Source organism: Pundamilia nyererei, unplaced genomic scaffold (assembly GCF_000239375.1).
Source record: "Pundamilia nyererei isolate P.nyererei 1_Seehausen unplaced genomic scaffold, PunNye1.0 scaffold00265, whole genome shotgun sequence".
NCBI lineage: Eukaryota > Metazoa > Chordata > Actinopteri > Cichliformes > Cichlidae > Pundamilia > Pundamilia nyererei.
The window spans coordinates 479795-493670 of record NW_005187666.1 but is presented as its reverse complement, the minus strand read 5'-3'; the positions used below and the strand labels follow the sequence as shown (position 1 = coordinate 493670).

The window sequence follows — 13876 nt, the reverse complement described above, 5'->3', positions numbered from 1 at the left end:
CCAGTTAGAGAGCACAAGACGCAAGGTGCACCCTGGATACGGTACTTTTAATTTTTAGTGGGGAATAAAGAGAAAACTTGTTGCTCACTGCATGAACATAATCATCCCTGTTTTCACAGCCTGCAAACAACTGCTGTTAACTGTTCATTGGTAGAAACAAACTCTAGCCAAGACATGATTACTTACATCATGAGTGGATTGAAAGTTTTTTAAAAAGCACACAGAGCGAAGCGGCTAGCTAGCATAGGCATCATGAGTGCATTACTAATTATCAGGAAATATTATTACTCATCTTAATCTTGATCACTTCCCACAGTTAAATGAACATGACTGAATGATACTGAAAATGTGCCGCCTATTAAAATGCTAAGTAAAAGAAAATCAAGCACTCCCTAAAAAATAGACACCTTGTTTGGAAATACTTAGAAATTAGGGGGAGTCAGTCATTCTGTACAATACGATAATTATAATTCTACAACTGTTTATAACTTGCATAGTTCATATTTCATATTTCTGCATAGTTTTTATAGTTCACATTTCTGTATAATGTTCATATTTATATCCTGTTCATAGCCTGTACATATAGTTATAGCATATTCATAACATACTTTCATATCGCGTACATTGTAACATACCCATAATAGACCCATATTTTTGTACCCTCATACATATAATAGACCCATTCTGTAATATATCTATATTATTGCTAATATGTATTTTGTAATATATCTATATTATGTCTAAAGCACTTTCTGGATGGATCCAAACCGCATTTCGTTGCCTTGCACTTGTGACATGTGCAATGACAATAAAGTTGAATTCTATTCTATTTTATTCAGTGATGGCAACTGAAAATAAATTATATGCAAAGAGTAGTGAACGCAAAAGATACAAGATACCGTGGCAAAACATCACAGGTGAAATACAGACGGCTCTCACCCCTGTCGAGTACTTTGCTACAAGTTTTATTCACGTCCATCATGCAGTTAACCTGAACTGAGTGAAGAACTATATTTTGCTTCACAGAGATGCACTTAGGTCAGGTAAATAAACACCTTATTTTAATTAATAGGAATGAAGCACAATGTAAAAGTGAAAGCAGCGCTCCTGCTGACTTTATTTAGTGTTAAGGTTTTAGTGTAAAGAGATAAACTGAATTTATTTGAATAAAAAGGAGAAATGTTAAATAAGCTTGGAAAATAATCACGATCTCAATAATGATCGAAATAATCGTGACAGTCATTTTGTTCATAACTGTGCGGCCGGATCAAATATCTTCATTTATCATTTATTTATACATATGTGGCTTACACCAACACAAAGCCTGTGTTAAAGAGAAGCTCAGTAAACCATATTTCATCACAAAGCTCGGCTAATTCACCAGCACTGTTTCTGAAGCTCATGCACTGAGTTGCTGGAAACTTAAAATCTATCAGAAAGATAATGATAGGTGGAGGCAGTGGATGAAGCGGATGGTGTGGTAGCGTATCATAGGAAGTTGAACCAGGCCACGAGACCTTTGTAACACATTTATAGCTGGTTTTACAGCTATTACGCATCTAATGATAAGTGAAATAATTTGGCCGTGATGTGCTAAGTACACGTTGAAAATCCTGGAGTACCTTTAAAGTGCAATCTCGTTTTCAAAAAGTGTGTGTGAGAAGTTTCACACATGGGCATGCACCTCACACACAGAGAGACGAGTGAAAGACAGAGACAAAAAAGACTTCGGGCTGTGAATTCTGTTAGCATTATAGCACCACTGAGAAAAGGTTAGTGTGAAAATGAACATGTGCATTAATATGTTAGTTGATAAAGATGCTCTCAGACACTATATAAAGAGGAATTAAGCTGCGTTTTTCCATATAGAGCTAAAAATGTCTCAAAAACACTGAAGAATTAATTAAAGAATAACCCTGGTGATAATTTGTACTTCATTTGTTTACAACTCCTGTAAAATGCCAAATCCAACAATAAATTGTTCATTTTAACCAAAGACAAAGTCTAATGTGTGTGTTTGCCACAGAGCGTTCACTTTATCCCGAAACAAAATAAAAATCCCTGCGCCTCACTGTGGCACTGGCTGATCTAACCTTCCTTTACAGCAAACACTGTAGTGAATTTTATTTGCGTCAGTCTCTACGCTACTGTTTCCACGACTGCTGCCCAGAGAAAACAGAGTAAACAGGGAAAACAGAAAGACAAGGTGGTGTCCGGCAGTGGTGGTGGTGTGGGAGGTGCGGTGGACTATTTGCTCCTCCCAAAACTCAGTATAGTGGAAACACTACAGCTGAAATGTTTTAGGTCAACTACAAATGCTCTGTGAGTTTTTAACTAAACATTTTTAAAGCTAATAGTGCTGTTCTTATTTAACCTTTAACGTTAAATGATCAGAAATGCCTTTAATGAGATTAAACTTTTTATTTTTTTTAATCAGATTTTTGATTGGCCAACAAAAGGAGGTGTAGCCGAACTACGTGTGCTGAGCATCACCTCTGCCAATTCCAGTGACCCAATCAGACCTCTCCGCTGTGTTTGTCTTTTCAAACTTTATGGGAAAGACAAAAAAAACAACAACTGCATCATGAGAGCCAGAGCTCATCAAGTCTCTGCTCCACTGTTGGTGAGTTAATTTCTAGTATGCTATTATCATGCTGCTTAACACTAATTTGCTGATATCTGTATCTCCAAAACAACATGACGTGCTAACTCTGAGGATTCAAAATAGGGCTTCCCAAGCCTATGTACAGTCTATATTTCCAGCCCCACGCTGTGTTACCAGATTTAAGTTTAAAATGCTCACAGATCATGTTAACCATGCTGATTAAAAGAGCGATAAATGTGGTTAGTTCAGTGTTTGATGCATCAGCAAAAAGTTATTTGGTTTTGCTTTTACAAAAACTGTAACACTCATTTGACAGCACAGCTCAAATTAGCTCTAAGCAGAACAGACAGCGAACCGGAAGGTCCCTGTTAACAACTGAGCAAAAGGACAAGTAGATGAGAGAGTCTAATTTGAGAAACAAATGCCTCAGGTCCTCAACTGGCAGATTATTAAACGATATACTCAAAGTATTAGCTTCAATGTCAAAAGCACAGTTACAAAGAAGAAGTCATGTCTGTGACTAGCCAATGAAAAGAAAGATGTGAAAAATAACTGTTTACAAAATTATCATTCAGCTGTTACTGTTTTTATATAATGAACTGAGGCCAGTACAGTCACCAACCACAACCTCACTGTTGGTTATATGAACACATTGACAGTAAGAATCCCCCTTTAAACCAGTGCCATCATTGCTTTAAACCCATTCATGTGGATGATGCTGCAGAAGAGAAATGTCATGTCTGCAGATTACCTCAGTGACGTGACAGGTAGAACATTTAAGGCTAAGAACATATAATGCTTTTCATTTGATGGGATAAAGAGTTTTCACTGGTTAAAATCCTACAAAACAAAGTGGAAAACATTATGACAATGGAGAAATTATATAGTGAGGGACAGACTATAGTCCCCTTATCCAAGTACACAGATGTAATCACGCCCTTTGACACAACTTTTAGCGTAGTCAAAACCTGTGTATTTAACTTCCACGTACACCGTGATACGTCTGTGACTATTGCAGTTTACTTCTATTAGCACAATAATTTTTCTCATCAACCACATAAACTAACCTTTCAGAAAGGTTTGCTCAGGTTTTTAATTAAAATTAAAATTCTTAGAATTAAAATAAAAAAATTCCCACCAACCTTATGCTTTAAAGATTTTATGCTGCTGTCTGCACAAATACCGTCCCTCTACTAACCAAAACAATTATCCAACAGTACCAGAGACAGGCACAACATGCCATTCTGAAATCCCTTTAAAGCCTTTTCTAGAAGTAAGTCTCAACACTGGGCAGCCGTCTTCCCTCTAGGCACATATTTGGGGAGTCATTTTAAATCGTTATCTAAATAAAACAATGGTCACCAGGGCATAAAATTATCTACTGTATAGATTAACCAGACAAATTGGATTATAGGATGAGTTTGCTAACTTTGTGTCCAAATAGGTTTTTTAGAAAGCTAGTTAGTTTCTCTGCTTGCTCTTAATGTCCAGGTTCAAAACATGCATCCATCCATTCTCTTCCACTTATTCAGTTTAGGGTTGTAGGGGCTGGAGCCTATCCTATCATAGTGTGCCAATCTTTTTAGTCTTACTGAATAAAAATTAAGTCTACTTTGTAAATCTTGTTCATAATACTTGTCGCATCTGTTTTTTTAAACTACCAAAGATGCCAGCACTACCAAAATGCTCTGAAATATGCCCAACATTGGACATTTAAATTATTAATGACAAAAATAGTTCCTGAACAGGACGGAACAGCAAATGTTAGGATCCCTGAACTGAATTTAAGCGTGTTTTCACATCTTCAGGGTTTAGTTAATTTAAATTAGACAGACTGAACACTCTGTTTCATGTTCCCTCTTGGTGCGATCACACTCGGGTGCAGATCAAAACAACCACATGAGACCCTTTGGAGAAGGCGGTCTTGGTGTGGTTCTAAACAGACTCCAGAGCGGTTCGTTTATGGTGTGAACGTGATCAGACCTCCACCCAACCCAAGTACCAGGAGTACGTAGGGATATGTCAAGGTACTGCAGATGTGTAAGGGGCTGTACGGCTAACAATTAGTAGCTAAATGAACATAGGACATTCTTCTTGTATATACTTTTGTTGCTCCACCCCAGACCCATATGGCCAATAAGCAGATTGAATACTTTCACATGGTTTGCTTGGAGTTGACTTGGATTTTTTTGTGTGTGAAAACAAACTACAAGCTACAAGCTTACAAACCCATCAACTGATTTGGACCAGAGTAAATGAGCTATAGGTGTGAAAACACCCTAAAACACTCCTCGTTTCCTTCACCTTCAACCAGAAACAGCAGATTGTCCCTCCCTGGTTCTGCTCCAGATATCTTCCTGTTAAAAGGGGTTCTTCCTTCCCACTGTCACCTAGTGCTTCCCCACAGTGATTGTTGGGATATTCTTTTCTAATAATGCTGGGTCTTTACCTTACAATATAAAGTGCCTCGAGGTGACTGTTGTTCTGAGTTGGATAGTTTGCCACTATCCATTTTTTTCCTCACGAGAGCCTACATTTAGAAAATGTTATGGGTTATTTAATCTTCGGTAATACATCCCTCCATAAACAAGCCTCATGCAGATTACTAAGCGACTCTCTGGCCAGCACGTAAGTTGACATAGCAACCAGTAAACCCTGGCATGCTTCATGAGAAATGTGTTGCAGCTATGTGTGACAGTGAGGCTGAAAATATTCGCTCCATCTCTACCAAAAAAACCCACAGTTGCTGCGTGTGAGTGTGTAAATGGCAAACTTTTCATCAATCAGTAAACCAATTACGCATAAAAGGTCACATCATGGTTTCAACAACGGTACACAGCTCAGTGTGGATCAGCGTTCATAGTGCTGCATTGCAGATATAAAGTCACAACTGCTGTTTACCTGAGCTTCCTGAATCTACTGAACAGAGAGAATCTCGCCCAGGTGTGCGCAGCATCGTGCAGGTACTTTAATAGGAAGTGATACCGTTTCACTGTAGTACAAATGTGTCATCATTACAAAACACCAGAGTGCCTACACCCATCCACACCTCCGGTTTTGAAGGCTTCAGCTTTCACTCAATCAATCGACCAGCTGTCCAGCATCTCACCTGCACACTGCGCTGTGTGTGTGTGTGTAAAAAGCACAGGAGTTTGTGCCTCTGATAGAAACCTAAATTACATACCTCCTCCTCGCAGCACCTCCGTATAAACATATGCAGGCACAATATCTTGTCTACAGGATAATAACTATGACAAAAGGTTTTATTCTGCATCTTCCCTCGCTTGCACTCGTGAACGCGCACACACACACACACACACACTGCAGAGGAGCTAACGAGCTGTGCTTTTCTGCTGAGTTTGACACGTTAAGAAAGGAAGGGAATTACACCAGCTGCTGAGTGTGTACTTGACTACCTGTGTGGGTGTGTGTGTCTGTGCATCTTTCTTTGTGTGTTTCCTCACCAGCCGTGATCGTATCCTTCTCCTTAGCGTTTAGTTCCTCCACCTCTGCTCTCCTGCGCAGCTCAAACCTACGTGCGTGTCCTTCTCGGGGTTTCCACAGCTCTTGGAGCAACAGCGGCTTTTCATTGTCCCCCAGCGCTCGCAAGCATTCAGTCCGCCACCCTCCTCCTCCTCCTTCTCCCCCACCGATCACGCCCCCTCCCTCGAAACGTCCGATCACATCACACAGGACATAAGAGTGGGCAGCATCCTTGTTGAGCGAGTAGCGCTCGAGTGCCTCTTTCACAAGTTCCTGCGCGCTGGAGCGTGGCGTGGCCAGGACGCTCTTGTAGTTGGCACCGGCGCAGATTTCGTCTCCGAAAATCTTCAACACGCCGGGGGCCGAGCTCTGAGTGGAGAGTTCAGCCGGGTCGTCGGCCGGCCGCTCCGGAGGCTCAGTGGTCGAGCGCCGGTCCCCTCGGGTGTTTGTTCCTGTGTCTGTAGGAACACGGTCTCTGTAGCTTAACGTACGGTACAGGACCTGGCAAACACACAAAAACAGTGAATGTACTGCAGGGCCACCCAGTGACAGGCATTATGTACAGTTTCTTCTTAAAAGGATCTGCATGTTTATCCAAGCTATTAAAAAACACACGTGTATGACTTTGGCTTTATGTTATCTCAGGAATAAACATCCTCATCAGCACACTGGATGAAGATGTGCTCACCACACGTTTTTAAGGCAGGCAGTGTGACTTGTCATAGCAAGAGAAGCACAGGTGACACAGTGACTTTGGCTCAGGTCCATCAAGCGCCCCGCCAAGTCACGACAGTGAGCCAGCATGCACAGTCACAAAATAAAGCACACCCATTTTTAATGGAGAGCTGAAATATCTCCTAGTACAAAATAATAAAGATATTTAAGTAGTCAACTGTGCTGCATAAAGTCTCTGTAGTTGTTTATTTTACATGTGCTAAAAGTTTATGCAGTGTATTTCTTCCATGTTGGTCAGAATTTCTAGACATTTCTCGGTTATATAGTACAAAGCAGAGACTGATGAAGCAGAGAAAACCAGGCTGTATTTACAGATTTGGGGGTTGCCCTCTACAAGGTCGTCCTCTCATTAACATCTATGGTGCTCTTAGATTTTGCTCTCCATTCAAAGCTTCATTTTTATCCCTTGCACGTTTGCGACTTCACCACCGAGGTCCTTTAAACCTTAAACTTTGCACTTGTCCTTAAAGTGCAGTTGTACACCTGCACCTAAAGAACAGAGGACACTTCTTCGAGAATGCCACTGTTCACCTTTTGGACCGAAAAGACAGATGGTTTTGAAAGAGGAGTAAAGGAGTCCAGCTATGTCCACTGTGAACGACCATCACTGAGCAGAGGTGGTGGCCCAAAACGCCAGCTATCAGCCCCCTGCGATGTAGCCTTGAAATACCATCCCAGGTGACCTCAATAGGTCACATGATGGGTTGGCGACAAGGTCTCACAATGGTTTTAGCCTTAACCTCCAGTGATGGTAATGAACCAGGCCTTTTTTAGCACCTCACCTAATATGATGGTGTACATGATAAACAGAAGGCCAGCCGCCTTCTTTTTTAACCTTTTAAAGCCAACTGAATCATATTTGATACATGTGTTTTTTTAGACCTCTAAGCAAAGTGAAATTCCCGATGAAGAGTTTTCACACATCGGAGGAGAATGCAGCTGGGATATAAGCTAAACTGACACTAAGTGTTCACAATACATCAAATAAGCAACCACTATTATTTCACTTTACTTGTTTTAATCAGTTATTTTGACCTCCGTTTTGAAGCTTTCTTCTGTGAGTGTGCTTGTAAATGCCGAGTGTTTGTGTGTGAGTACCTGTGTGAAGGTCCTGCTCTGACGTTTCAAGCGGCTCTTGGACGGCAGGGACATACTCGCCCCAGAAGAAGAACCGTAGAACATGATGCTGCTGTTTGCTTCACAGACTCCACAACTGGTGAGTAAGAACACACACTTTTAGATGCTTTGTTCCTAATTTGATGCACAGGAATTAGATGTTTGATGTTGGGATGCACCGATCCGATATTTGGATCGAATATCCAGCCGATCTTGACTCAAAAACCTGGACTAGATATCAGTTCACTGGCCCGTTCTAAGGAGCCAGTCTATTCTTTTTAATTCTATCCTGGAACGAGTCAGCAGTAGTGCATCAATTTAAAGTCATTTCAAAGTTTTCTTTGCATGTTTGCTACAGTTTCTGACTTTAGCAAACTGTGGTCATGTGACTTATGAAAAGCCTCAGACATGAAGATTTCCCAGTAAACTTCTCACTCTCATTAAGTGCAGTTTAACTCTTGCTGTGAAACTTGTATTGCACTTACAGTCAACATGACATATTGCTGTCAACTTGATTGCTATTGTTCCACTTCACCTGACACCAACCAGCTCCACACACACTTGTGAAGGAGATGCAGTCACAGTGAGACTGGGAGCAGGAAAAGCAGAAACTAGAGTAACCATAAATAACACCAGTACACAGTAAAGACTCTCACACTGAGCTACTAGTGCAAATAATAAAACCCTTTTTTTTATTCTTCATTTTATTAACTTCTTAAAACTGTTTGAGCTTGAGGTTGCCTACATTTAAAAGAATGGCTCCCGGTGTCTTCCTCACAGTGAGGAACACCGCTTATTAATCTAACACTGGTACTAAATTAGATCTGTATCTGTAGCAACTGTATCCGAAGATACCAGAAGGGAAGATAACGATATAATATCTGAAATGGAAATAGCTGGATCAGTGCATGCCTAATTTCCAAATTAAATGCACACAAATATGAGAAAAACATGCAATAACACTCGACATACAACTACATCAAACACATAATATCTGTAGCTGGTGACGATAAAGAAAATCTAAATGTATCCACTGTAAACAGACCATGAAGACAAAAACAAACTCAAAACTCTGTGTGTGTGTGTGTGTGTGTGTGTGGTGAGTACCTTGATGCAGATAGTATTTTTGCCTCTATGTGCAGCAGCACAGTGTGTACAGCTGATTGTCATATGCTCTCCAATTCATTTCACTGTCACCTTTCACGCTGGAAAAATAAAACAGATGATGTTCAGGTCAAAGCTGAAGGATCCCATTCATCATTAACAGCCCGTCTACGTCCTCTGGGATTAACTAATACCGTCTGCTTTTAGCTTTTTAATAATTTCATTGAAAGCACTAAGCTGTTTTCACGTCAGACTCTTGACTATGGCTTGGTTGAAAAAAAAAAAAAAAAAGGCCGACCAGGACTCTGGCTCTGTGCTGAAGGGGAACACTGGATACTGCAATGAAACTGCCTTTTTGAAAATCAAGCAGTGTCTGCAGTGGTTGTTATGTTTAACAAAATAAACGAATAAACACTTAATAGATTATTTTTGTGTAGATTATATAATGTGCACAGCAAACAGACCCATATGGCACGCAGAGTTTTCTCTCTGCAACTACTTGTTTTTTTAGTATATTAGAATAATGCTTTTTTGTGCATTTAATTTTTTTTAAATAAAACTAAATAAACTAACTAAATAAAACAATCACAGAACATAAATGACCTAAGGCTGACTACTTGGAAGCACATTTATTAATTTATTTATTTTTAATTTACAAAGAACAGAGTAAAGCAGCAAATCACCACATTGAAAGCCTAAAACCCGCACAAACACTGCTAAATTATTCAAATGGATTTTCTTTATTTTTATATTTAATTTGTATATATACAGTATTGTGCAAAAATCTTGAGCCAACCCTCTTTTGTTTATATTTTGCAGTTTTTCTTAAAAGTGGTCTTAATTGATGCAATTATGAAAACAGAAAAGTACCATCAGATTTTGATCCATCATGTAATACCATGACAATGATCCCAAACACACCATCAGTGCAGTAAAGTCATACTTGGATAGAAAAACATACAGTGGAACACTTTCAGTCATGGATTGGCCTCCCCAGAACTCGGACCTCAACATTATTGAAGCAGTGCGGGGATCATCTTGACAGAAAACAGAACAAAAAGCAGCCGACCTCCAAAGACGAGCTTTGAATGTCGTTCAGGAAGCCTGGAGAAATATTGCTGAAGAAGAAATGACAAGAAAGCTTAACTAAGAGAGTTCAGGTTGTGTGACGAATAAAGGTGATCATACCAAATATTGACTTTAAAGCTGGGTGTTTTTGCTTCACTAACTGTATTTCCACGTTTGTTCAACACGTTTCAGTAAATCGTTGCACCTTTCCGAGCCAAATATAAAGAAATGAGCGGTGGCTCAGGACCTTCACCTCAGGACCCCTACCCTACCAACCAACCAAACAACCAAATCTTTTTAAAATACCCTACATCCTAAAAAGTCTGTTTCCCATCTATGCCCCTAAGGTGGGTCAGCTTCATTCGTACCTTTGCATGAACTCCTTTGACCGCTAGACCTGTAGTGAGGGGTCTCATCAGGAATCAGCTGCATCAGGTGAAAGCAGAACCTCATCCAACCCGTTTTAACTGCATCCCATTTACAACCCTAAGTTCCTTTACTGCAGAAACATTTGGCAGGCAACCTAAAAGGTGTTGTTGTAGCTGACTGTGCAGGGACTGGTGGGATAACGTGACTATTTTAAATGCCAGCTAATCCATGGTAATCTGGCTACTTGGCTGCAGTTAACTCAATCCTACACGCAGAAAGAAACACACACAGAGGGAGGGGATACCTTTTCGCACTGGTAAATTGGGTTGCGTTTAGTAACCCAGGAGGTCGTGTTACATTTAGTAACCATGTCACACAGACTTGTGGTTGTCCTTGTCTTTACCAGCAGAAGGTCAGATTTAAGCAGTGCGCTAAGGAAAAAGCCCACGCCTACATCATAATATAGGACTAAACTTGTGACAGCCCGTTATTTACAGCCGGTCCGTCTGTTTACGACTTTGGATTCACTGGTCGTCAGTAGCAACCGCCGTGGCAACAAAAGGCAGGAGAAGATCCTCAGAAATTAATCCGCTGATGAGCCGTCAGGCGCGGCGCGGAAAACTCACAGCAGCCGATCTCTGACGGCAGCAGGTGCGTCTGTGTTACTGCGCGAGGTCGTTACACACAATTAATTATCAATTTATCTCAATGTTGTTTGGACATCCGCGCAACGCTCAACAAAGAGAGAGAGAAAGAAAAGCTGTTTTTTACATATCGGGGAGCAGAAAGCAGTGACGCGTCTGCCTGTCAATAAAATAGGTCGCGGAAAAGTTGATGAGTGGTTCCAGCAGAGGCGAGCCCAGTCCCCCGGGGGCTCTGCCGGTGTCTGTGCGTTTGTACTCACGCTGTCTGCAGTGCGTGGCTCCATAGTGCTGGGGAATCCTTCCTGGTGTCTCTCTTATTCCCCTACCGTGCAGAAAAATCACAGGCTCTATAAATGGGGGGGGAACACCCAGCTCCCCTGCTCCGAGCGACACCCAGCCGTCCGGGGGTCCCACCCACATCCCCAAAACAGCCCGTTAACTTGGACGACAGCCAGCCGCTGTGGGCTCCTGCTCCCGTGCGTACATCTCCGCCGAGTGTCCAGCAATGCCCACAGCCTCCGGCAACCGCATTCCCACAGCCACAGCGGTTCACTGCCGAGCCGTGACGGAAACAGCCGAGCCACACGCGATGCTTCACCTCGCTACACCTGCTCTGGCACCAGAGCGTGTAGAGGCGACTCCCCCTGGCGGACAGAGGCGGCACTAGCACGAACTACAACGGTAGATCCGAAGGAAACAACGTGGTCTTTTAACGCGTGGTTTTATATATTCCACTTAAAAAATAAAATAGGGTAATCGTCTTGATAATAGATCTGCAGTCGTGGAAAGTATTGCACCCTATATATAATATATAATAGAAATGATCGAATCCTTACTAAAATCCTTACCTTAAAATGACTTATACAACCCCAGATGAACATCAACATGAGATACTGCACAGTGTCATGATTTATTTACAAAATAAACACAAAAGCCAAAATTCTTGCTGTGGAATGATGGACTTCCCAGAGTAGTTCTTTCCTCTTAAGATTATCACTAATGTCTGTCCTTTCTGGCAGAGTAAGAGAACCCCTACTTTCATAGAGATGCTCACACTTGCTGGTGTTCAGTTAAGTACAGGGGTGGGCTTAAAAATTACCCCATTAGAAAACTGGGACTGCTGTGGGGGGCCACACCACACCAATAAGATTATAAAGAGATAAAATTATTACTGAGCAGAATAGAGTTCAGCCTATTGGTGCATTTGATTAGCGGCACCTGCCCCCACTTACCCTCTTAATTCATGTAGCAGCAGTATGGGTGCACTTACTTTTTCACACTCTTCTGCATAGTGTTGTAAATATTTTATTTTCTTATTGGATTTACCTAGTTTTAAGACCTTCTGCGGACCAGATTGTTTTTTATTATGTATCAACATGTAAAACCTCATAATTTCTGTACTTTGTTTTTTATTGTGACTGTATGTTTACCTTCTTTTTTCCCCCTTCTTCTGGTGTCTCATTTCCTCTCCTCATATGAGGCTAATTATATAAAATAAGTCTGCCTCAATTTATTTCAGTCTCCTTGAGAATGACGTCTTGATTGAATTAAAGTGGTATGAAACAAGATCAAAGGACAGACTGGTCGCTATAATGTAGTTTAGATACATCTGGAGCTCATTTTGTGATATGTTTTTGGTGTAACAAAACTACTTGTGAAAATAACTTTTTTTTCTTACATGAGCTACAAAAAAGGTGAAACACTATAAAAAAACGACATAAAAATGCATGAAAAAAGCTTTTTTATTACAAGAGAAATAGAAAAGATAAAAGCATTGTTGGCATCATATCGGCTTATCACAGCACAAAAAGCACCACAGACACAATAACCAATATGAAAACTAGAATAAGGGTGAGATAATATAATCAGTCCTGTAGGACGAGAAAGGAAACACCAGCAGGACTGAGAACAGAGTCAGCAGCTCCACAATCACAGAGCGTCTATAAATAATATACAGAGGGTCCACGAGGCTTCGCGGACGCTGTTATAAAGATCTTTACAAAGGCAGGTGGGGTGTATGTCTGAATGAGACACATACTGTAATCAAGACAAGACACACATCAAATCCTTTACTTTATCTCACCGCAGCCAGACCTGGCTTGGATACAAGACAAACTGTAAACTCTCTCAGTTGTTTGGTTCATCCCAGAGACTCGAGTAAACACTGAGAGCACGAATACTCCAGAGTAACTCTGTTTCAGTTTTAAATAAGATATCCACCGTGCGACAAACGCACTCCCCTTCATGCTAGGGTCTCAAATGTACAAAATGATAAAGTATTGTGTCACCCTCAGACTATTTTATCACTTTTATTCAAGGTTTGGTGTCATCGTGTTGTTTTTGGACCCTTCAGTATAGAATGAAGAATGATTATTAGATGTCTTGAGGCAACAGTGGCTACACGAACAAGGTGATATTATAAAATAACTTGTTTTCAGTCCAGTTTTGTGCTGGTTGTCAGTTTTTGTCCACTAGTTAGAGGCTTATCCTTAAAACACGTTGAGCGATAGAGGAAAAACTGAGCTGCGGTTTGGATCTGAATCCAGGTTTGTGTGTCGACCTCAACATTTAACGGTAACGCTCACCTTATGCGTTACCTCATGACCTACTACACTTGCACGGGAAAATAAACAGCATTTCATAAGTGCTCATCACAGTGATGGATTTAACTCCAAATGCAAACTTTTGCAGAGTTTTGCAGCAAATTTAGGGGGTTGTGCAGCGTCGCTTAAAGTGTTATTGAAGTACAAAC

The 13876-nt window shown here is 40.9% G+C and overlaps 1 protein-coding gene across 4 annotated transcripts in view; it reads right to left on the bottom strand.

Annotated features, from left to right (window-relative positions):
- radil (Ras association and DIL domains) overlaps positions 1-11856 on the bottom strand; it is a 30389-nt gene extending 18533 nt beyond the window's left edge. For all 4 annotated transcript variants that reach the window (XM_005750199.2, XM_005750201.1, XM_005750200.1 and 1 more), the window contains exons 1-4: positions 11385-11856; positions 9047-9144; positions 7922-8036; positions 6070-6589 (exon numbers count right to left, since the gene is read on the bottom strand). In XM_005750199.2, coding sequence (XP_005750256.1) covers positions 6070-6589; positions 7922-8005 — 604 coding nt within the window. In that variant the 5' untranslated portion in view covers positions 8006-8036; positions 9047-9144; positions 11385-11856. The remainder of the gene's footprint in view (positions 1-6069; positions 6590-7921; positions 8037-9046; positions 9145-11384) is intronic.
- Between the last annotated feature and the right edge of the window lie 2020 nt (positions 11857-13876).